This window comes from Canis lupus, chromosome 12, assembly GCF_003254725.2.
Source record: "Canis lupus dingo isolate Sandy chromosome 12, ASM325472v2, whole genome shotgun sequence".
NCBI classification, from domain to species: Eukaryota; Metazoa; Chordata; class Mammalia; order Carnivora; family Canidae; genus Canis; species Canis lupus.
In genome coordinates, this window is record NC_064254.1 from 4,812,441 (window position 1) to 4,837,474 (window position 25,034).

Genomic DNA, 25,034 nt, shown 5'->3' on the forward strand with positions numbered 1-25,034 from the left:
CTGAGCCACCCAGGCGCCGCTTCTTGGGGATTTTAAAGAGGTACCAATATCTCATTCTAGTGCCAAGAGATTGTATCACAAACTAGAATAAGTATATAAGGCTATCAGTTGACCTGGAAAACTGTGGGCCAGCCACTTCACCACTTAGGGTCTTACCCGCCTCCCCACCCCCCATTTGATTCTCCAAGATCCTCAGGGAATTTCTGCATCAGGGACTATACTCTTATTGTCCCATCCATAGGTAGGTAGCAGTTAGCTCCAACAGGATACTGATAAAGATCCTCTTGGGAGTTACGTCAGCGATGTCCATTTTTTGCAATGTATTACTAAGGTCACACACGTAGATGATATGCAATTATAGACCAAGAGATATATTATGCAAATAGCAGTTATGAAATTATTGTGCCTTCTTGGTATCCCATCCCTACCTCCCCACCAAACGTCAGCCTTGTAGGAGAAAAATAAGAAAGGAAGCATTGAGTGAGGGTCCCTGAAAACTTCCTCAAGCTGTTAAAGAATGTCCTTTAATGTACATTTTTGCCAGTCATTGTTATTCAAACATGTAAGGAGCTAGTTGATGGGAATAATATACAGGTAGGTTAGGGAATTCAAAATTTTGGGATTTTGAATTTAAAATGTTTTGGATTTAACAGCTCAAATTCTGTGCATTGTGAGTCTCCCAGGGTTGCCGGTCTCAGAGAATACATTCTAATGCACCATGCTAGAAGGGAGCCGCTAAAAAGGCTGAGCAAGTATGGACAAAGCTCTTCACTGATACTCCTCATGCTGTGGGATGGACGCAGGCTGCCCTGAATTACCCAGGTCACAAATCAACAACCGCGAAACTCTGTGGCTATCCTTATTACCCCCTGTATGATTGTTATTTGCTTAGAAAAAACATGCAAATAAAAGGAATTATTTCATTGCCAAATAATTTAGCAGCAAAGGGGTAGGACTAGAATTCAAACCTGGAGATGAAGCATGGAATTCAGAGGGAATATATGGCAAAGTGTCTGGAGCCTACATTGACCTGTCTGCAGATGCCAGTCACTAGTCCTCCTGGAGGCAGGCTCGCCACTACCTCAGGTAGTCACCTTTCTTTTGCAGTGTATGTGACATCTCCTTAACCCTTCTGGGTATGTAACCATGAGCATCTGCTGAAATATGCTACTTAAGAAAGAGAAAGGGCATGCTTAACCCAGAGGATCACCCACCACATGCTTATGTTTTACATATTTACTAATTATGCAAATTAGCACATAATTAAACCTCTTCATTTCCCAAATTGAACCTACCTTACAATTAGCTAAAATAGTGGAATACTCACTGGCTGACGAGAAAAAAAAAATCTTGTTTTTCTGATTTGGTTCATCTGAACAAAGATGCATCTTTCTACCACTTTTAGCCCAATGCTGATTTCAAGCTGTGCCTCTGAGCAGGGAGGACAATAGTGTCTGCAGCCAATTTTCTGAGGTTGTAGTTCTTCAACTTGGCCCCCACCCTAGTTTTCCAACCAAAACAACTTTTTCTGAAGACTATTTAAGCAAAACCCAAGAATAAGGGGAAATCATGTTTGGTTGTTTATTTAAGGAACACAAAAAAGTGCATCTGAATGTTTTTCTTTTTTTAAAAAACAAGTTTTCAATTCATCATATATGCTGCCTCAGCACTCCGAATGCAGTCTGAAAGATGGTTCAAAGACATCCACTGGTTTCTAGACAAATTAAGATTACTGAATTTGATACAAGAACATATGAAGTTTCTTCTTCTTGAGTGGTGATGGGCACCTCACCCTCATTTTCTCAGAACTACCTGCATACCCCCTGTCCTCCCTTCTGTGCACACTCTTGCCCATTCCCCGCTGGTGACCCATAACACACATTTGGGAGACAATTGGCTAGGATAATCTAAGTTTTAGAACCTGTTTTTTTTGTTTGCTACCTGCAAAAAGCTAACTGGCCTTAGGATCAAATCTCACTGGAGTCATGCTCTAGTCAAAAGAGCTACAAATACTAAACAGTCAAGCAACAAAGCAAAATCAACTTCTGCTTTTCATATTTCCTAGGCGAGATTGGGGCTTTTAAAAGAAATCTCATGAATAAAGACAAAAGTGAGAATTAAAAGCATTCTAGTTGTCAAAGAAGAAACTCACAATTTAATTCCACTTGTTCCATGGAAGAAAAAAATGGTATAAATGGAAATTATTTTATTTTTAGGTTTTGATGTGGGTCCTAACCTAACAAGTGTTTTGCTAAAACCACCATAAACGTTAAAACTAGTAACTGCCAGTGTTCTTTAGGATTTTACAAAGTGAGATGTTCCAGGTTGGAGCTACTGTTTCCTTTGATTGCAAACGCATTCCCACAAGTGCTTCTCAGGCCATGTTCAATCTCGCTTACCCGTAAGGACCAAGATTCCACTACATGTACGTACTCTGATTTGCCCTGATTCAATGCCCCAGGATTGGAGCTTTTAGGCTAGATGTGCCTGCACAGGAAGCAGTTTTCAATTCTTTTTCACGACTTACACCAGAACAAAGAAGCCATAAGAAAGTTGCTGTGTGCCAAACCTGCGAGGAAAACCCTTAACGTACAAGAGCAACTACTTATTTTTCCACCTCTGCAGATTTTGTTTTTAAAAATCAAGCTACTTCGTAGTAAAAAGTCAAAAATTTTTTGTATGATAGAGGAGTGTAAATAAAGTTCCATAAACCAGTATACATGTTTATGAGCCAGTAATTTTAAAAAGACAAAAAAAAAAAAAAAAAGCTGCATGAATCCTAAGTGGATATGTAAATAAATCCACTCCAGGTCAGAGATATTCTAAGAACAAGTCTTAAATTCTTAATATAGCAAGGTTTAGAATGAAAATCAGAAACTGAATGGCAGCAATGCTAGCAGGCAGTACGGTACTCCACATTACTTCCTACAAGAGACAGAGGAGGGGAAAATGCACAATTCTGATTACTCTTTTCACATTTCAGCATCTCAGAACTTCAAGGAAAGCAGGGAAAGCTAATCTAGAAACTCCCTCTGCTCATTATCATTGCTGAAGAATGTTTTGGGAATGACAGATTCCCTCCTCCAGGGCCAGGCTGGGTGCCAGAGAGCCCCACTCTCCCAAGCAGACTGGCTTAGTGAGGAAGTTTGACTAAAGTCAGCAAGCAAGTGGCCTCTGAGGTTCTGGCTTCAGAGTCTGGCACTGTGGAGAACCAGTGTGTGAGGGGATTCCAGACCCCTCTCCCTATGGGTTGTGTTGGTTACGAATGCTAGCACTTCAGTCATTTAAAAACCAAGACCTCCTCCTCTCTCCCACCCAACTGCAGGAAAGGAGAAAATCATTAAGCATTTATTTTTAGGTTTCTGCAGTGCTATTAAAAGTTCAATCAGATGTAAAACCTAACAGACAGCCCAAATTGTTAGGATTATCTCAAGGGACCCTGAATTAGATATTGAAAGTTGACACAAACTGAAATGAGCTGGACTTAGCTGGTGGTTCGATCTCACCACATCAATAGTCACTTCTGCTTCGTTCCACCGGGAGTGGTCCCATGCCACCCTCTCAAGGAGCACGCTGGGCAGCAGCAGGGTGGCTGTTTTCTGGGAAGCTACTGGTTTTGCCATTTGCTTCCAGATTCGCACAGACTATAACAAACTTTACATGAAACACTGTTGAGTCCTGAGTTGGGTGACAGCCCATGGAGGAAGGGGCCGAGTTCATTAGGGCTCTTCCCTCCTTTGCGTGGTGTCATACATGGCCTCCGGCTTTTTCTTCTGTTGCTTGACTTTCTGCTTCTTTTTCATTGGTGACCCCTTCTAAAGTCTTCTTGCCCATGGCTTTACTGGCCTCTTCCTGAGGAAGAAATAAGATATCAAGAGGGTTAGAGAAAAAACTGAAACATTCAGGTAATTCCTGGCTCCTCCTGACTGCTTATCAGGTCTCAAACAGGAGAGCATTACAGTGGCTTTCCTGGGGCTGCCTGGTTGGGTAAGTCAGAGCAGTGCTGACAACAGTGCATAGTGGACAGCTTTCACTTTTCTTCGGTGGGAAGGACTAGCTTGCCACAGGGAGTGTTGTGACAAGAGGACTGGGGAGTGGAGGATGAACTCAGGACCTGAACACAACCTTGCTGTAGGGGAGGTGATGAAGTAAAAGGGCATTGACGGTGGGCCTTCCCTATCATGGCCCACTGCCCGGGAAAATGGAAGTCTCAACAAATATCTGAAAAGTATCTAAAAAAATACTTGATGTGTCTGATTTTTAAAAACTAGCAAGTTTTCCTAGTCTCTAGGGAACTTATTTTTCTCATCCCTTTCACAGACATGCAGTGCCTCATAACTCTGCACGTCTGGTGAGTAGAACAGCCCATTCTTCTTCTGGATCCAAACTAGCCTCAGATCAGATCATAAATCGTCTTCCCCGTTCTTGTGCCTCTTAGGTTGTCTATCTGACCCTGTGCCCTATGCTTAATCTTGTTGTAACAAAAACCAAAGGGGCAAGATCAGTTTTTGATGTACCTGAAGGGAAAGGCAGTTCTGCACATACCTTTGCATCCTGTTCTGCAAACTTCTTAAACATGTTGGCATATATCCTGCGGTCTCGCTCATTGTGCTCCTTAGCCTTTTTTTGGCACATGGAGATCTGCAGTCGTGCAGCCTTATTCTGGGGATTCACTTCCAGGACTTTCTCAAAGTCGCCCTTGGCCGACTCAAACTCGTTCATGAGCAGCTGGGCTTCACCCCTCCTGTACAAGCCCTTCTCGTTGGCACTGTCTAGTCCAAGCGCCTAGGGACAGATGGTCTACATTTTAGAAAGCATGAATGTAACTTTTGTTACATGTGGACATGTTTGTGGACCTTTCAAAGAAATTCAGTATTTAAATAACTTCCCAAACTTTTCTGGCCAAGGGGACTGGAAAAAGTTTACTGAAGTGACAAGATTCAAGGTAATTAAATACTAATCAAAGTAGAACCAACTATATCCAAATTAACTTCTGTATTTAATGCAATTTCCATTAAGATTCCAAGGGGACTGGGGAGGAGCCTATTGAGAAGTTCATTTTAAAATTCAATGGAAAAAGCAAATGTCCAAGAATGGCTGAGAAAATTTTGGAAAAACAAAAATAATGAGAGGAGGCTTGACCGACCACAGAAAAAAAACTTACTATGGAACCACTAAAATTAAACACACTGAAATTAAACCACACTATGAAAAAAACTGAAATTAAAAGATGGACTGCTTGTCTCTGGGCAAAGAGGTTATGGAACAGAACAAAGCATTCAGAAACAGGTTTGTGTGTATATATAATAAGATTTAACAGGGACAAAAGTGGGAATGTCAATCAGTAGGAAAAGGATTAACTTCATAATAAATGGGGCCTACACTGTAATAAATGAACATGGAAAATAAGAGAAATTTTTACCTCATATCAAAACACAAAAAATTCTAGACCAAGCATACTTACATGCATGCAATCTGTCCCATCAAAATACAATAGGGTTATTTTTAATTAGTTTTTTAAAAAAGTACACCTAGTTGGAGTAGTTTTTGAAAGTACTAAACAGAATTATTTCTATTATCTTAGAGTGGGGGAGACCTTTCTAATTAGAAAGGAAAAGACAGATTCAATGAAGTAAATGTACAGACTGCCTCAATATAAATCAATCTAGTTGAAGGATGTGAGCAGGCAATTCACAGAAGAAATGCAAAATGGCTGGTTATGAAAAACTGTATGATTTCATCAGTAACCAAGAAATAAAAATGAAAATAAGAGTTTTTTGTTGCCGGCAATATTGGAAAAAAAAAAAAAAAAAAGAACCAAGATAAGGGATGTCTGGTTGGCTCAGAGGTTGAGCGTCTGCCTTTGGCTCAGGGCATGATCCCAGAGTTCCAGGATCAAGTTCCACATCAGGCTCCCCTACAAGGAGCCTGCTTCTCCCTCTGCCTATGTCTCTGCCTCTGTCTCTCAGGAATAAATAAATAAAAAAAAAGCTATGGATAATATTCAGTAATCCTATTTTTTGACTCCATATTTTCACTCCTAGAAATATGGTCTGCAGAAACAATCCCAGAAGTATACAGAAGTGGCCTGTCAAACTGGAAATGTGCCATTGGCATATTTGTTTTTCCTTATATGTGTTGTTGTAAAATAAAAGCATGTTACTCTGCTAAAAAAAATGTATAAAATGTATAAAAAAAAATGTATGTATATATCTTCTATGTAAGTAGTTGCAAGTCTATCATGCTTAAGCCCTGAAAGGCTTAGGTTAAATCTGTTATTACATTGAACCTGAGGAGTTGATGTTCAATTTGATACCAAAGGCCATAGATTTAAGTAAAGTCATGGATGAAAATAATTTTAATAACAAAAAAAAATTTTTTTTAAAGTATGCTTCATGCCCAGCATGGAGCCTGACACGGGGCTTGAACTCACAACCCTGAGATCAAGATCTGAGTTGAGATCACGAGTTGGATGCTTAACTGACTGAGCCACCCAGTGCCCCAATTTTATTAAAAATTATTCATAGTGTATTACTATAGTCTATGCATCAGGAAAGCCTGACTGTGGGGCACCTGGGTGGTTCAGTTGGTTAAGTGTCTGATTCTTGATCTCAGCTCAGGTCAGGATCTCAGGGTTGTGGGATCAAGCCCTGCATCAGGATCCTTACTTGGTGGGGTATCTGCTTGGGATTCTCTTTCCCTCTGCCTCCATCCTCGTATGCATGCACACACACTCTCTCTCTAAAGGAAAAAAAAATCTTAAAAAAAAAAGTTTGACTGTAATCTCAATCTTTCTGAATTTCCCAATTCATAATGAGAAACAATTCCAAGGGCAGCCCGGGTGGCTCAGCGGTTTGGCGCTGCCTTCAGCTCAGAGCCTGATCCTGGAGACCCGGGATCGAGTCCCGTGTCGGGCTCCCTGTGTGGAGCCTGCTTCTCCCTCTGCCTGTGTCTCCGCCTCTCTCTGTAGCTGTGTGTCTCTCATGAATAAATAAATAAAATCTTAAAAAAAAAAAGAAACAACTCCAAGCAAACAAATGAACATAACAAAACAAAATGAAAAACCCTCCACCCCTTGGCTACAAAGGAGCAAAAGATGACCAAATATGAAGATGGAGAAAAAGATCTGGAACATCTCAAGTCCAGTCCACACACAGACACTCTACCTTGTCACAGCACTCAATAGCTTTGGTGTATTCTCTAAGCTTCAGGTAGCACATGGCCAGGTTCAGGAAGGCGGCAAGCAGAAATGACTCAGAAGCTTTTGACTCCTTTTCCGATAAGCCATATTCCATCTCTAACCACGATACGATCTTCCCATATTGAATCACTGCCTGCATGTACTTGCCTCCCTGGTAGAAAAAAAAAAGCTAGTGAGAATTTGTTGTACAGGCTCTGGGTCAGGGGTACAAGAGAAATGTTAGCTCAGGCCTCCCTAAAAAAAAAACAAATCATCAAAGTGAAACAACCTCTCCTACTGACCATGGTATTTGATCATTTCTTTTTGCTCTTGAGAGATAGCCATCCTGGCCCCTTTCTCCATTCTCCTTGCAGCGCCAGTGCTTTCTGAGCTGGTTTGGGACAGTGAATTATAGAATGCTGTTCTCCAGCATGTACCATCTCATCTTTTTCAGAGGGGACAGTTCTTCCAGCAGGAGGGCATCAAGGCTTTGGGTTACATTCTTTGGTACAAGTATTTATCAGACTTTCAAAAGGTTGGTGAGTAGTTTTTTTTTTTTAAGATTTTATTTATTTATTCATGAGAGACACACATAGAGAGAGAGAAAGAGAGAGAGCGGCAGAGACACAGGCAGAGGGAGAAGCAGGCTCCATGCAGGGAGCCCGATGTGGGACTTGCTCCGGGGTCTCCAGGATCACGCCCTGGGCTGAAGGTGGCGCTAAACCGCTGAGCCCCCCAGGCTGCCCGGTGAGTAGTTTTAAACTCTATCACTAATTTACTTGAAGGGGAAGTTACTTTTCCCTCATCTCCTGAGGATCAGCACTCCGTAGTAGAGACTGCATTCTGGCAAGTGCCAGCTGTAAACACAGCAAATCTTAAGTTACCTAAACCAGGAGTTGCCAAACTTTTTCTGTAAAGGGGCAGATAATAAATATTTTAGGCTTTGCAGGCCAAACAATGTCTGTTGCAACTGGGTCAACAGTAGTGCAAAAGCAGCTATAGACAGTATACAAATGTGCTTGATCCCTGAACAACACAGGTTGGGGTTGGGACTCCCCAGGCAGTCGAAAATCTGTGTACAACTTATTTCAAAAATGATTTACTTTTATTATTTTATATATTCATTTTTTCATCATGACAAGTACATTCTTTAATCCCCCTCACCTATTTTACCCATCCCCCCCAGCCCCCTCCCCTTTGACTGATGGAGTCAAACCATCAGTTTGTTCTCTATAGTTAAGAGCCTGTTTCTTGTCTCTTTCCCCACCCCTTTGCTCATTTGTTTCTTAAATTCCACATATGAGTGAAATCATATGGTATTTATCTTTCTCTGACTGACTTATGTCACTTGGAATTATATGCTCTAGCTCCATCCATGTCATTGCAAATGGCAAGATTTCATTCTTTTTTATGGCTGTTATTCCATTATATATTTATATCTTCTTTATCCATTAATGTATTGATGGACACTTGGGCTGGTTCCACATCTTGGCTACTGTAAATAATGCTGCTATAAACATAGGGGTGCCTGTATCCCTTTGAATTAGTGTTTTTGTATTTTGGTGGGGGTAAATACTCATTAGCATGATTATTGGATCCTAGGGCAATTCTATATTTAACTTTTGAGGACCCACCATACTGTTTTTCACAGTGGCTGCACCAGTTTACATTCCCACCAATGGTGGAAGAGGGTTCCTTTTTCTCCATATATTCCCCAACATTTGTTGTTTCTTGTGTTGTTGAGTTTAGCCATTCTGATAGGTGTGAGGTAATATCTCATTGTGGTTTTGATTTGTATTTCCCTGACTCTCCCAAAACTTAACTATTAACAGTCTACTGTTGACTGTAAGTCTTACTGGTAATAGTTGATCAACACATTTTACATGTTATTTGTATCAGATTTTATTTATTTATTCATGAGGGACACAGAGAGAGAGGCAGAGACATAGGCATTCTGCCTATATCTTCTGGAGAGAAGTAGGCTCCATGCAGGGAGCTCGATGTGGGACTCGAACCCGAGAATCTGGGATCATGCCCTGAGCCAAAGGCAGACGCTCAACCACTGAGCCACCCAGGTGTCTCTCATATACAGTATTCTTAAAGCAAGCCTGAAACAAGAAAATGTTATTCCGAAAATCATAAGGGAAAATATATTTATGATAGTGTACTGAGTCTATCAAAAAAAAGTCTGTATATAAGTAAGTGGACAGGTGCAGTTCAAACCCATGTTTAAGGGTTGCCTGTAAATGTGTGTGGCTGTGTCCTGATAGAATCTTACTACAACAGGCTGTAGTTTGCTGACCTCTCATCTACAGACAAGGGAAATATATAGTTGAATAGTATCCAACATAAATAACCCTACAACATAAATCACATAGATGTCAGTCAGCTAACTACATGAGAAAAATCTCAAGATATTTTTGCTCTTACCTGATTAGTAGAATTTTAACAATTATGAATAGCAACTGTGTAGTCAATTCAGGTGAATTAATTATATATATGCTCCATACAAGAAATTATGGGGCTGAGACAATGTGTTTATTGCCATTTTAAGATGAAAGAAGTGACAGCTGGTAAATACACAAAAAAGTACAGGTGAGGAATCTCCTCTGAAGGAGATGATTATAAGACTGAGAACAGATGACACATCCTACCTAGCATATGGCATAATTGGAGCCAGATCCTCAAAGGTATTATATCCAATGTCTGAGCCATGTAGTGTTAAGATGATGTCAGGAGGATTTACTGTAGTCAAAGCAGTGTATACACCTCAATGTAGAACTGTCTTCACACATGCACCCCAAAGGTCACCCAATGACAAGAGAAAAACCCAGAGCAGATCTACAAGAATGTTCCTGTTCTAAAAGACTTCAAGTGGCTCACAGAAGAAATGGCTCCACTTGTAGAAGCAGCCTTGATGCTGATTTTTGGTGATGAGGATGGGCAGACCAGTTCCAAGTGGAAGGCTTAAGTCTGAATCAAAGGAAAGTTACATCCCCCACTGAACATCCCGCTTCACATGTGACTTGTTTAGAGAAGACTTACTGAACTGTGTTATCCCCTGTGCCCTCAATTCATATGGTGAAGGCCTATCTCCGTGATGATATTTGGAGATAGGGCCTTTGGGAAATAATTAGGTTCAAATGGGATCCTGAGAATGGGGCCCTCATGATGGACTTAATCCCCTTGTAAGAGACGAGAGAACTTGCTTCCTCTCTCTCTCCCTTGCTGCAAGCACCGAGGACAGTTCATTTGGGGACATAGCAAGAAGGCAGCCATCTGGAACCCAAGAAGAGCACTCTTACAAGACATCAACCCTGCTGGCACCTTGATCTTAAGACTTCCAGTCTTCACAACTGTGAGAAATAAACTCCTGTTGTTTATATCACCCAGTCTATGAGATTTTGTTATGGCAGCCCAAGGAAATGAAGACAACACTTTTATTTTTTGTCAGAGCCCACTACTCCTTTTTGGGACACTACAAAAAAGAAAGTCCTCACGAGTTGTCATTTCTTTCTGTCCCTGTCTTTTCTCTTGGGATGGCGAGCAATTTGAGGACAGAATCACGTTTTATCCCTTTGGAATATCCAAAGATACTTTAGCACAAAGAGGCCCTTACTGAAGGTTTGCTGAAGGAAGATTAAGATCAAAGATATAACTATGGAATTTTCAAAAAAGATTTTATTCATTTATTCATGAGAGACAGAGGGAGAGAGAGAGAGAGAGAGAGAGAGAGGCAGAGACACAGGCAGAGGGAGAAGCAGGCTCCATGCAGGGAGCCCGACACGGGACTCAATCCTTGGTCCCCAGGATCATGCCCTGGGCCGAAGGTGGTGCTAAACCGCTGAGCCACCCGGGCTGCCCTATGGAATTAAAACATTATCATTGGGAGCAAAAATGGAGAAGTGGGTAGACATGAAAGGTATTGTTTCATTTAGGTTAGGTAAGAAGGACTGTTCTGCCTTAGTTCCTTCTTTCTCCTTCTCAAATGTACCTATTACTTTTTCTGATTATCTCCTATGTATTATTATAGGGAAAGAAAAAAGCTGGAGAAGACAGTGACCCATGTCTTATAATAATGGTAGGTTTTGGGGCATTTGGGTGGCTCAGTCAGTTAAGTGTCTGCCTTTGGCTCAGGTCATGATCCCAGGGTCCTGAGATTGACACCTGAGTCGGGCTCCCTGCTCAGCGGGGAGCCTGCTTCTCTCTCTGTTCCTCTCCTTGATAGTACTCTCTCATTCTTTCTCTCATGCTCTCTCAAATGAATAAAATAATAATAATGGTAGGTTCTAAACAGAATAGCAGGGAGCTATGGTTTCAAAAAAACAAGCAAACAAAACAAACCGAAAAATCAAAACCAAAAAACTAAGTAATAGGCTTCATAGTAAGTTCCTTCACGTTTTTTCTTTTTCTTTTCTTTTTTTTTTAATTTTTATTTATTTATGATAGTCACAGAGAGAGAGAGAGAGGCAGAGACACAGGCAGAGGGAGAAGCAGGCTCCATGCACCGGGAACCCGATGTGGGATTCGATCCCGGGTCTCCGGGATCGCGCCCTGGGCCAAAGGCAGGCGCCAAACCGCTGCGCCACCCAGGGATCCCGTTTTTTCTTTAAAGATTTTATTTAGGGCAGCCCAGGTGGCTCAGCGGTTTAGCGCCGTCTTCAGCCCAGGGCGTGATCCTGGAGACAAGGGATTGAGTCCCATGTCAGGCTCCCTGCATGGAGCCTGCTTCTCCTTCTGTCTGTGTCTCTGCCTCTCTCTCTCTCTCATGAATAAATAAAATCTTTTAAAAAATGATTTTGTTCATTTACTTGAGAGACAGCATGCATACAAGTGGGCGGAGGGGAAGGGGAAACAGATTCCCTGCTGAGCTGGAGCCCCACATGGGGCTTGATACCAGGACCTTGCAATCATGACCTGAGCTGAAGGCAGATGCTTCACCAACTGAGCCATCCAGGTGCCCCAAGTTTCTTTACGATTATATAGCATTTTAATTTCTTGAAAGCTCTTTCATGTATATCATACTTTTATTTAGAGTTCAACTTCCAATGAACAAAAATCTTGTTTCATGGTATTTCTGCTTCTAATGTACTAAACAAAAGTTTTCAGCTGGGGGTGATTCTGCTCCCTGGGGGGCACCTGACAATGTTTAGAGACATTTTTTCATGGTCACAACTGCAAGGAGTGTGCCTGCTACTGGCATCTAGTGGGTAGACCCAGGGATGGAGCTACCACGTATCCCATAATGCCCAGGACAGCCTCTCACCAAAACAGAATTATATAGCCCCAAATGTCAATAGTGCCAAGGTTGAGAAATCGTATCCTAAAATGTATGAAATGGACACCTCGTTAGGACTTTTTTTCATTAAGCTTAAAATCCTAGAGTTATGGGATGACATGTTTCTAAATTACAGCACTGGCTTCTTGGTTCAGCAAAGTCAAAACATAGCAAAGCTTGGTTCCTCTGAAAAGGTTTCAGCAGTCCATCAAGGATCCTTTACGAGCTTGCTTGAGAAATGCTTTTTTCCCCAAGGAGCACAAGGGGGCGCAAGAACCCCATTTCATGGCAGCGTCCTCAGACTTCATACCACTCTGTCTCCAAGACAGAAAAGAGAAACACTAACCAAGTATGACAGCTAGTGCTCTTGTCCTGCAGAACACTATCAGCTCTGAGGGCAAAAATAATGTCTGTTTAATTGGCTTGCACAAGGCCTGGCATAATAGCATGTTGTATCTGTTAATTATTTTCAGAGACAAATGAAGAGTCTTTTGCCTTTCTTTTCTTTAGTGTTCAGAGGTTGATATGAGGAGTTTACAATCTAAACAGTAAAATTATTCCCATTTTACAACTGAGTGCAATTCAACACTTTACTAACAGGAGAAATTTACCCATTTATGTGTAAACCAAACCGACAGATTGATGAAAATGGGTCTGTAATGTACCAGATGGCATGAAATGTAGATTTTTATTCTACCCCATCCCTGCTCTCACCCACACGTCTGGACTCTGTGCATGTGCACAACGTGCCAAGTCAAACACTCTGGAAAGATGAGGCCCAGGAGGGCAGAGTGGCAGATTGAAACCTGCCCTGAATTTTTAAAAGGGAATGCGTATAGGAAACAATCTACCGACCATTTTGAAGTCTTACATCTAAAACTAGGATCACTGCTGGGATTTTTTTTACCCATAATTTGAAGGTACCTCCAGGGAAGTTTCTAATAGTACAAAATGTTCAGAGACATTCTGGGAGAAAAGTCTTAGGTCAGTGGTTTTGAACCTTCCATTAATTTTCCCCCAAAAGACAAATGTTTTGACAGATTTTGTCTATCAAATTGCATGTTAAAAATAATATGTTCCATATGTGTGACTGCTGATCCAGATTTCATCCAAAGATCAGTAATTTTAAGAGGGTTCGTAATATTATGAAATACAAAAATCACTACTGCAATTGTGATGCTTAGAAGCAACAAAGTTAAGTAACTGTAAGGACACTGAAGCATTGCTTTCTGCTGCTGATCACTAATCCTGGCCATCTCACTGTATGTGTCCGGGACACAGCTATACGACACGTGGCTTTCTTTGCCACATTACTTCATTACCAATAATGTTCCCTAAAGTTCTGAGTCATCAGCAACCAATTAGAACTTCTGAATAGCTGAGCTGTTTTACTACACAGAGTTGACAGAATTCCAGTCAAATGCCAAAAACCCCAACTCCCCAATCCCCAAACTATTAATATTCTATTTATAAGTTTGGGAAATATAAAAAATACAGTAAGGACTTTATAGACTCTAGGAAACACCACTCACAACCTATAGTCCTAAGGGATTTTGCAAAAAGTATTTTATTCTAGTGTGGTATGTATTTGAGTCTACAAATAACTCATGTGGAATCTTACTTAAATAACTTAGAAATATCCAATATATTTCAATCCAAATTTAAAAAGATCAAACTTGCTCTCAAGACTTTTGAAACTCACAGAACTTTAGCAAGAAACTTCTCTAATCCATCACGTTTTTTTAAAAGATTTTATTTATTTATTAAATATTTTTATTTATTTATTCATGAGAGACACACAGAGAGAGGCAGAGACACAGGCAGAGGGAGAAGCAGGCTCCACACAGGAAGCCCGATGTGGGACTCGATCCCAGGACTCCAGGATCACGCCCTGGGCGGAAGACAGCACTAAACCGCTGAGCCACCTGGGCTGCCCTTATTTCTTTATTTGAAAGAGAGAGAGAGCATGCACTCGAGCAGGGAGAGGGGCAGAAGGAGAAGGAGACGCAGACTCCACTGAGTGTGGAGCCTGACTTGGGGCTCGAGCCTATGAGACCTGAGCTGAAATCAAGAGTCGGATGCCCAACCAACTGAGCCACCCAGGTGCCCCTAACTCCATCACCTTACACACACAAAAGTAACCTCTTTGGACCTTAAATGGCTTTAAATCACTTGGTGCCATAAAGCCTAGTTCTCCCAATTTGGCTCATGCCACCATTCCCCAAAGCTTTCTGGTGATTCACACATTACTTTAGTATAACTATAAAGTATAGTATAATAGCTATAAAGAGATGTAAATAATTATATATTATCTATACCAATACATTTCAAATTTGTTTAGCTACAACCCACAGCAAGAAACATGTTTTCAATTATGATCCCGTACCTACTCACACACAACTGAACAAACTTAATGAAACAAAATCTATCTTTACTAATAGGTCTGTTCTCACAGTCTGAAAAACAATAACCACACATGTTGGCCCCTGGCTGTCTGAATTCTGTCTTGATTATATAGTCTTACATAATTCTCTAGTTGTTTCATGGGGGTTAACACTGCTTCCCCTCCCTCCAGAAAAGGTTGTCAGTACAATAGCCAGTCTCAGAGCAGACACTCCATAAAGACTTGCTGAAGGACATTTAGGCATCACTGCTTTAGACTGCTGAAAATATCATCCAATTTTGTTCATGGGCTGCAGTGGCAAGAAAAAAAAAAGAAACCTTGACAAAACTTCGTTCTTTCTTTTTTTTTTTGTTCTTTCTCTCTCTTCTCTAAGCCAAGCCCTTTCTGCTGGATATGGAGAAGGTACTTGGTTGGGTGTGGAGAAGAAATGGACAGAGCATTCTGATTAGAGCTGAATAAAGTGCTGTTTTCTTTTATACCTGGGGGGTTAAGATCTAAGTGAGGAAGTATCACATTCTGAGAGGTAACAAGAAAGGGCTTTCGAGAAGCAATTAATAACAAGTATCATTCAGGAGTTTCTCAAGATTCCTCACAAAACCAAGTATGGCAGGGATTATCTTGGCCACTAGAGAAAATGAACATTCTCCTCCTGTCGGTTTCTTCTGGGATCTGTGCAAGTTCTCCTTCCTTTTGTCATATGCCTTAGTGGTTTCACCAAGACAGTGGAGAGGAAAATGATGTGAAACTTACCTCCACTAATTCTCACTTACTAACAATTATTCTGTACATTCTTTGTTTCATTCCACAAACACTTGAGTGCCAACTATGGACCAAGCAAGTAACCTTAGGCCCTGGGTGATACAGTGGTGGGTAGGCCAGCAAGACCTGGCCTGCTTTTATGGAGGGTTACAATCTACAGCAGAACGTGTACAAGAGGCATCTGTATTCTTTTTGTCATGTTAATCCATTCTTTCTCACCATTTCTAATACTGAAAATGACAGACTTGCAAAAATTCAGGCTTATTTTTATCCAAAAGGGTGCTGATGGAATTCAGAGTATGGAATATTAGCACAATTCACTGACACTTGAATAAATTATTGAGATGGAAAAAGTTGTACAAGGACTCACATACCTTGAAGTACACAGTTCCCTTCTCTTTGACAATGGCAGCTTGCTCCAATTTTTCTTTGGTGTCCATCTCCCAGGATTCTTTGGCCTGTTATGTAAATTTGTAAAAACAGTTAGATGAACAGAGAAGGAAAATGCATCAGTTGATGCCTGTAAGAAGAGAGGCTGCTTCTAGGATACACACACCTCAGAACACACTGGCTTTTAAAACTGCACCATTGCCCATTCACTGCTAGGCTGGAGCTCACCTTCCGTGATGACTGAGCTGCTGTCTGACCCATGCTGCCTGAGAAGGAGGGGCAGGCAAAAATACAGTAAGGAACATAAGCTGTAATGTGCTGTTAAAGAGTGCACCTTTGGAGCTGTGAGGAGAGGACAAATAATAAAACCCAGTGTCCCCCCCCCTGCCCCAACTGCCATTACAACATCAGCAAGTTGTTTCTCTCAAGACTCAGTGTTTCAAACTCTACAATGGGACCACTATGTAGTCAAGTCATGGCTGCATATTCACACAGAATTTTTTAAATGCCAGGTCACATTGTTGTCTCTCTACTTTGAAATAACCAGGTATGCACTAAAGTGTCCAAACTCAGTCAACCTGCAGACAGATACCTAGGGGATTTCAAGTAATACATAAGAGGGAAGATAAAGCTGATGTAGAAATGTTGCAAAGGATTTCATGACCATTTGCTTTTGGATCATGTGTATTATTTCTCTCCACCATTAGAGAAAGGAATCCAGAGATAACTTCACTTTCATTAAGAATAAGTGGATTTCAAGGGAGCATCAAGAGTCAAGAGAACAATCTGGGATGCTTTAGGGAAAAAGACAGTGGCTGTGTTAGTGCTACTTACTACACAGGAATTACGAAACTCTAGTGGGTAACTGTGAAATTCTCTCTATTCAAAAAAATAATTAGTGATGTTTTCCTGCTGCCACCCGCCCCACCGAGTGAATAATGACAGTTACTAGTCTTTCTGGCAACCTTATGTTGCTTCTAACAATTTAGCTCTGTTAGTTAAAAATCTAGTAACAAGGGCCCTTTGCATTTTTTTTATATGGAGTTCAGTCTTTTCAGAGTATAAATACATTCTTACTACTATGAGGCAGAGATATAAATCATGTTGCTTCCAACATCACACTTTCACATGGTTTCAAATATATGGAGCAGTGTTTCATGAACAACTCCTTGGAGCAAGAGGTGCATGCAGGCTTGCTTCCTGCACACAACAGTGAGAACGCTCCTCAATGTCCACTGAACTGTGGATGGGAAGGGGCTGTGGGTTACTTGATTAAATGGAAACAGGAAAGCCAAAGGTCTAAATAACCATATGCTAAAGATTATTTTCTCTCCCTTTAATAATAAAAAACACTGTGCTATGAAGACAGCTTTGGAGGATCAGCGCTGAGCTGGCAGGCCTTCAGGAGAGGTAACTGGACAATTAGCGATGGTCATGACAACAGCCTATGTTTACTCTGGGGAACACGGAGTGTGAAGGGTATGATCAGGAACATCATTGTTGGGGGAAAATCCCAAAGCAGTCTTCCCTGTCTTAGTCCGAAGTTACAGCCCTACAGGACAACTGTTTCCTGACTAAGTCTAATAAAATGTAAATAGTCACATTTCTAGTCCACAGCTTAATGTACAGAGAGCATAGAGACAACATTGTGGGAATTTAAAAAAGGTATTCAAAATGCAGTTCTTGAAACTCTCCGGGCAGGGTGGGGTCGTGGTGATGCAGGGGGACTTCGTTGGATGTGATGGCATACCTAGTGCAGACACAGGCTTTATGTGTGACTGGTGAAGCTGCTGATGGGAGCCTCCAGAGGTAGGCCTGGGATAAAGACACGCGCCAGGAGGTATGCCACCCCAGGCAACAGACAGACTCTTTTTTTACACTTGGGTGTGTGGAAAAAGGAAAGGCCAGAGGGTCAGCAGGTTTGTCTCTTTTGTCCCTGGTTACAGAGTTTGGGGGCCCAGGAAGACCTGCACTTTGGATAACAAATTGGAGCCACAGTGAAGGCCTCTCCATGACTCTGGAGAGGGGTATGATCCATTCAACAATGGAAAATTGCACCCCACTCCCCCAAGGAGCTGCTTGGCAGAAGAATGTGAACCTTTTTGTCTTCAACCCAGGAAAAAAAGTACAGAAAGAACAAGTCTAGGAACAAATAAGGGAACAAGTCTTGGATTCTACCCAAAAAACTAAAACTAAAAAAAAAAAAAAAAAAGGCTGACACGTAGGAACAAAATAAGAACACTGAGCTCCTTTGCTGTGTATCAGCTGTGCGCTATCAGCTCTCTCGTACTCTGGGAGCAGTGTCAAAGACAAGAGACAAACTTGGTCACGAAAAGCACAACATACGAATAAACACCATCCATCCACACCACTTAATGATATCCAATTGTCACTTATAGGGAGCTGGTGGAGAGGAAATCTACCATGATTTCAGAGAAGCGGGTATTTTCCCACCTTTTCGAAGCTCTTCAGTGTCACTTCATATATAAGCTCAGCATTAGGCTCGATGCCAAATTTCGGCTTCCCTGCCTCTCCAAAACCATATCTGAAACAGAGAGTAAAAACAAAACAAAACAAAACAAAACAAAAAAAAAACAACTTTAAAAAGAACTGATGTATTTCCAGGCACTGCCTTTGGTATTTTGAGGCATCACAGTAGTACAGAGCTCTCATCTGGACACTACACACATCAGGGACCCTGAAGACAAACCAGCTGTGGATCAGAAGATACAGTGCCAAGTGTCGCTCTGTGGCTCTTGAAGAAACCAGGCTAGATTTAGTTTTCTTTTCTCCTTCACCAGCACATGTAATGTAACACCTGTACTACTTGGGAAATCTTCCTTGATGTGATTTTAAATTTCACTGCCTTTTCCTCTGCTGATTTCATATCTAGTTCTTTGTATAAAATAGCCATTGTCTGGCTATCAGGACTTTTCCCCGAAGCTTTATCAGCAGCACAGAGAAGACAGGCACTGTGATTGTTACAGTGCTGTTCATTAGAGGCTATATTTTAATAAGCTTTTAACTTTAAAGTGCAGTCTCCCTCCAGTAGTATCACTTCCAGTCAGGTAAATAGAGGAAGGGAAGAAGGCTCACACATCAGGAAGGAAATTAATCTTCCCAGTATTTCTGCAAGACATTTAAAAGCACACCAGAACACACAAATGATAGAACAAATGTATAATCATAAAGAACAGCCCTGGCAAGCTCTAACACCTCATCAAGAAAAATGCTCTCATAGCTTTGTGGCTATCACACTATAAAACACTACATCTGTTAGCCAAAACTTACCAAAGAACATGACTGAAGGTATATAAATTGCTTTTCTGTTTTTATTTTCTTCCAGGTCATTGAAGGTCTTTAAACAAACCTAGAGCATTCAAAAAGCACATATCTCCTGTAATGGCAATTCTGGTGGCGTTGTCTGTCTGGTCCAATGGTTTCCCAGCATTCAGTACAATGCCCAGCATATCATCATGAAAGTGTTCACTGGAATATATTCTGTTCCCATCTGTTTCAATGCTAAACTACTCTTGAGTATAGGGAATACTACTGCAAGATAACTTAGTAAACCCAAAAGGATGGCAAAACCAGATGGATGCTAAAACCTCCCATTTTCTCTGGGGCAAAATGACTGGGGGTGGGGTGGGCAGAGAACACTCATATCTTGTGGCTTATACCACCCTCTTTACCTCTTGCCTGGATTTTTCAGGAAGAAAATGCTTACTCACCTCTGCTATTACACAAGAAAATGAAAGCTGGAGCCAGAGAGAGGTACAGAGATACAAAGAGAATTGGTAGGAATGAGGTGTGGTAGTTTTAATAGCAGGGCAAAGGGTATTTTCAGCGAAGAAATCAAAGAGGACATAATTACCAGTGGCTAATTTTAGGCAGTCATGACTAGTTTTCTACTTGGAGCTCTTAGACCTATACATCTATTTGGTTTTTACCATTTGGTAGATAGCAAACATTCCTTAACTGTTGGGAACTAGATGGATAGGGGAGTCCTTGCAGATCATCTGTACTGACAGCATGTGGTATTTGGAGCCCTGTGCTAAACAGGTACAAACCCAATAATTGATAGTCTGACACTTGCCTTAGGTTAGTGACTGTTGACAGGGGTGATTTTAATCCCCACCCCTGCAAGAGACATTTAGCAGTATCTAGAGATTTAGGGTTTGCCACAACCACAGGGGTGCTACTAGCATTTAGTGGGTAGAATATCCTACAAGCCACAGAACAGCCCCCACAACCAAGAAATATCTGGCCCACAATGTCAACAGTGCTGAGGATGAGACAAGCTGCCTTAGGGGCACTTGTGAATTGAAGTCCCAAGGCTGGGGGGGGGGGGGCGGGGAGGGCTGGGTCAAGGAATGCACCAAACTGTCCTGATTCATCATCAACTGGATTAAAGAAGACTGACTGTAGACCTTATATCTACAATCTCTCCTGGTTTCGAATGGAGAGATTCCATGAAGATTTATGTGAAGCACACCACCCCAGGGAGGTGAAAGCCCACAAGCCAAGCTGTTTTGGGAGCATCTATCCTGACTTCCAAGCTATACAGACAGTTGTCTGACTTATGTCAGATTGGCCTGGGTAACCAAGGGCCCACGGCACACAAATTCATCTGACTGAAAGACAGAACGCCACAAACGGAATTCCCGGACTTAGCCCAAAGACGAAAGCTGGGTTACAGTAACAGAAGGAATCTAGTATTAATGTTGGTATTAATGTTCTTGAATTAACGGCAGACAGCAGAGATACAAAACGTATCTGCACATGACCATGAAGGCTTCATGTGCATACAAGAAGTACCACAAGTGCTTATCGACTGCTTCATTTTTACAGATAAAGAAACTGAGGCTCAGAAGGGAGTGTTTCTGGACGTTAACACAAAAAGTCAGTGGCAGAGCCAGGATTTAAATTCAGACTCTGTGTGTCCCCAGAAAACTGTTTATTTTTAAACCCACACTGCCTCATAATTAAACATCATGGCTGTTGGCAGCCTGTCTTTTTGTTTGGGACTGGTGCAGGACAGAAACACAAGGAAAGGGAGCAAAAACACTGTAACTAGCTGTACCTTACCTAAAACAAACAACAGGTCACAGTATTAAACACTGTATATAAGACACTCTTCTGTTGAGAAGAAAGAAAACGGGTTCTGTGGAAGTGTTTTATGAGTTTATTACGAAAATATCCTACCAAGGAGTCTCTCAGAGTCGCAGAGGTGTGCCCTGAACATTTTCTAGAGAATGAAACGCAGATGACGTGAGACAACTATAGAGTGTGCATTTGCAGCAGCCACATGTACAGTGACACTCAAATGCAGTATTCCGTGCTGTGTGGGGATCTGAGCAAGACAAGTAAGCCCACTGCGAGCACTCACACCGCTTGGTGTGGGGATGGTCTACCTATATGGCTAGTCTTATGTAGTGAACCTACGCAAAGCCTTACACCACAGAGTGTGCATTTTATATTACTCCTCAAGAGTAATCTTGAAGAGAGTATGTTCCTTTCTAACTGTGATGAGTTATTTACCATGAGACATATGAAAAAACTTATACCTAGAAATTTATTAAAACTTGATTACTTTTATGATTGAAAATATTTTAAAAATTTATCCTATGTTAAAACAGGGTTTCCTTTTTCTTGTAGTCTGAGGGTAAAATAGAATAGAAAAATAGTCACCACAGCAATAACAGCTAATGTACTGAGAGTTTATGTGTCAGGCACTCTGCAAAGTTCTTCACATTCATTAGACCTCCACAACTTTATATGGTAGATACTGTAGAACTTAAACCTGAAAGCATACAGTGGACATAAATACCACTCTCTTTATATGAGTCTAGAACTATAATTGTAGAAAGCTAGATTAAAAATAATGAGATATTACCTGGATATGGAGGAGAAGCTCTCTCTATGCTCTACTGGAGTAAGAATAGTTCCTTCTAGAATAAGAGAAATAAGTTCCCCTGAAGGTGAAATACAACTATAGGGTAAATGTAAATAAAACACACTAAAGCAGGAATACAGTAGTGGAAAAAGGATGACAGAGAAAAAGAAGATATGAAATAAATGGTGCCTCCTTGAAGGCTCTAAAACAGATCAAGGTATAGAGCATTTGGAGACCTGGCCAAACCCACCCATGAGAAGTAGGATCAGAGCTCAAGTTATGAGGGCAAAGGTGAATATGCCACTGGATTACTTCTGAGGCTCCTAAAAGGCAAGCAACTGTACAAAAGGCATGATGGTACCTATTGGTAAGTGCAAGCCATCCAGATTCTCAATAACTCAAACTCTAGGGACTGAAATCCAAGGAGCTAGAGTGGGAGGAAACTCCAGATAAGCAGATGCACTTTCATGCAAACAGAATCAAAACACCCTGGTTTCTCTCAAGGGTCCCTTTCTCAAGATAGAAGGGTTAGATTGGTATAATTTTAGGTCTAAAAATAATACCAAACATGTTTTCATAAGAGAGACTGTTAGTGTCTGATAGTTCTAAGCTGGGAAGTGCTAATGGATATCCTTATGATGGGAAAAATTTAGGCAAAAATGAGTCATCTCCGCTGCCTTTAGATTCAGGAAGAACACTTTTTTTTTTTCAGAGGCTCTGTATAAGAACAGGTGGCACAAATTCAAGTGGTAATAAATCATCCAAATGTTTCTTCTACTTCCAACCCTCACATGTTTTACTACCTCCCACCTAATTTAGAGAAAAGGAAAGAGGGGGCCTAGAGAAGCACATGAGATGAGCCAATAGCTTCCTGTCTTGGCAATAAAGCAGGCAAAACAAATAAAACAGCAAAACTTGCCTGTCAGTCCTATCCTTGACACACAACAATCAAGTAAACAGGCTTGCAGATCTTTGTGATACTATATGGCCTATTAATTCACTCCATGACTTAACTGTAGACTGATTTGTTTCCACCGTTAGCATTAACTTCACTGAAAAAAACTAAAATGTTGATTGCAAAAGCAAATGTATCTGTTTTTGTTTTTTTAAAATTGAAGTATAGTTGAATACAATGTTGTATCAGTTTCAGGTGTGCAGCATAGTGATTTGACAATTCTGTATATTACACTATGCTCACCATAAGTACAGTTACCATCCATTACCATGTAATATCAGCACAATATTATTTACTATATTCCCTGTGCTGTACCTTTCATCCCTGTGATTGATTTTATAACCATAAATTTGTATCTCTTAATTCCCCCTTTGCATATTTCACCTAACCCCCCCAAACCCTCTGACAACTAGCAGTTCCTTCTCTGTATTTGATTGTTTTGTTTGTTCATTTGTTTTGTTTTTTAGATTCCACATATAAGGGAAATCATATGGTATTTTTCTCAGTCTGACTTCTTTCACTTAGCATAATGCCCTCTAGGTCTATCCATTTTGTCACAAATATAAAACACTGATAAAAGAAATTAAAGATGACACAAATGGAAAGATGTGTCATGCCTTTGGATTGGAAGTATTAATACTATTAAAATGTCCATACTATCCAAAGCAACCTACAGATTCAATGCAATTTCTATCAAGATACCAAGAGTATTTTTTAAAAATATTTTATTTATTTATTCATGAGAAACACAGAGAGAGAGAGAGAGGCAGAGACACAGGCAGAGGGAGAAGCAGGCTCCTCGAAGGGAGCCCGACATGGGACTCGATTCCGGGTCTCCAGGATCAGGCCCTGGGCTGAAGGCAGCACTAAACCACTGAGCCACCCGGGCTGCCCCCCGAGAGTATTTTTCACAGAACTAGAACAAATAACCCTAAAATTTATAAGGAACCACAGAAGACTCTATGTAACCAAAGCAATTTTGAGAAAGAACAAACCTGGAGGTATGATACTCCCAGACTTCATGATATGCTACAAAACTGTAGTAATCAGAACAGTATGATACTAGCACAAAATAGATGCATAGCTCAATGGAACAAGACAAGAGAGCCCAGAAATAAACCCACACTTATTTGGTCAATTAATCTATGCCAGAGGAGGCAAGACTATATAATGGAGGAAAAAAACAGTCTGTTCAATAAATGGTGTGGGGGAAACTGAAGAGCTACATGCAAAAGAATGAAAGTAGACCACCTTCATATACCACACACACACACTGAAATCTCCGTCCTTTAGGTAACTTCACTGTGTATGGAACTGGTATGCTCCTTACCGTGGTCCAAGATATAAAATACATTGTTCTTCCCGTTGCATTTTCTCCAGGGCTTTGTCAATTCCAATTGGAATGTCATGGTCTTCTCCTTCCCCAACAATGAAGACCACATCTCTGCAATCAAACATCCTGCCATCACAGCGGCCTTCCAGGTGGACTGAAGGAGAGGAGACAGGTCTGTCAATAAAGGAGCTCCGCAGGGCTTGCTAATTTAGGGAAGGGATAAAGGCTTATTTCCCCTTTCTCATTTCATCCAGAGACAAATGGGGTATGTCCTGTTGACACTTAGTCTACCCAGTCTGAAAATTTAAGGGTAATCCTATTTTTTTCTAAGTTTAAGCTTGTAATTATCAACAACTGTATCAACAAGATAGGCTGGGGGCACCCGGGTGGCTCAGTTGGTTAAGTGGCCAGCTCTTTTGGCTCAGATCATTATCTCAGAGGCTTGGGCTCCACACTCAGCAGGGAGTCTGCTTGAGAATTCCCTCTCATCCTCTCCCTCCCCGACTCAGGCTCTAAAATAAATAAATGAATTTTAAAAAAATAATAAGATAGCTTAGTGGATACTAAAACAAAGTGGAAACACAGGTTTAACCTACTATATGACAGATTTCCTCACCTGTAACACAGGATCAAGAAATGCTAAAATATTTGATAGATAATTATCAAGGTGTCACAAATTTAATATCAAGTATATAGCGACTTAAACATTTATGACATCTTGACTTCAGATGCTTGGAAAAAAAGAACTAAATGACTATTTCCCCAAAGATAAACAAAGGTTAACTGCATAAAGAAGCTCTTCTTAAGAGTTCTAATCTCATTCACAAATAAATTTGAGT

At 40.9% G+C, this 25,034-nt stretch overlaps 1 protein-coding gene across 14 annotated transcripts in view; it reads right to left on the reverse strand.

The window, feature by feature from the left end:
- Positions 1 to 1,567: 1,567 nt before the first annotated feature.
- The window catches only part of FKBP5 (FKBP prolyl isomerase 5), a 135,755-nt gene continuing 112,288 nt past the window's right edge, over positions 1,568 to 25,034 (reverse strand). For all 14 annotated transcript variants that reach the window (XM_049092058.1, XM_025418556.3, XM_025418548.3 and 11 more), the window contains 6 exons: positions 24,193 to 24,349; positions 18,466 to 18,556; positions 15,996 to 16,079; positions 7,167 to 7,352; positions 4,546 to 4,785; positions 1,568 to 3,852 (listed from right to left, as the gene is read on the reverse strand). In XM_049092058.1, coding sequence (XP_048948015.1) covers positions 3,748 to 3,852; positions 4,546 to 4,785; positions 7,167 to 7,352; positions 15,996 to 16,079; positions 18,466 to 18,556; positions 24,193 to 24,349 — 863 coding nt within the window. In that variant the 3' untranslated portion in view covers positions 1,568 to 3,747. The remainder of the gene's footprint in view (positions 3,853 to 4,545; positions 4,786 to 7,166; positions 7,353 to 15,995; positions 16,080 to 18,465; positions 18,557 to 24,192; positions 24,350 to 25,034) is intronic.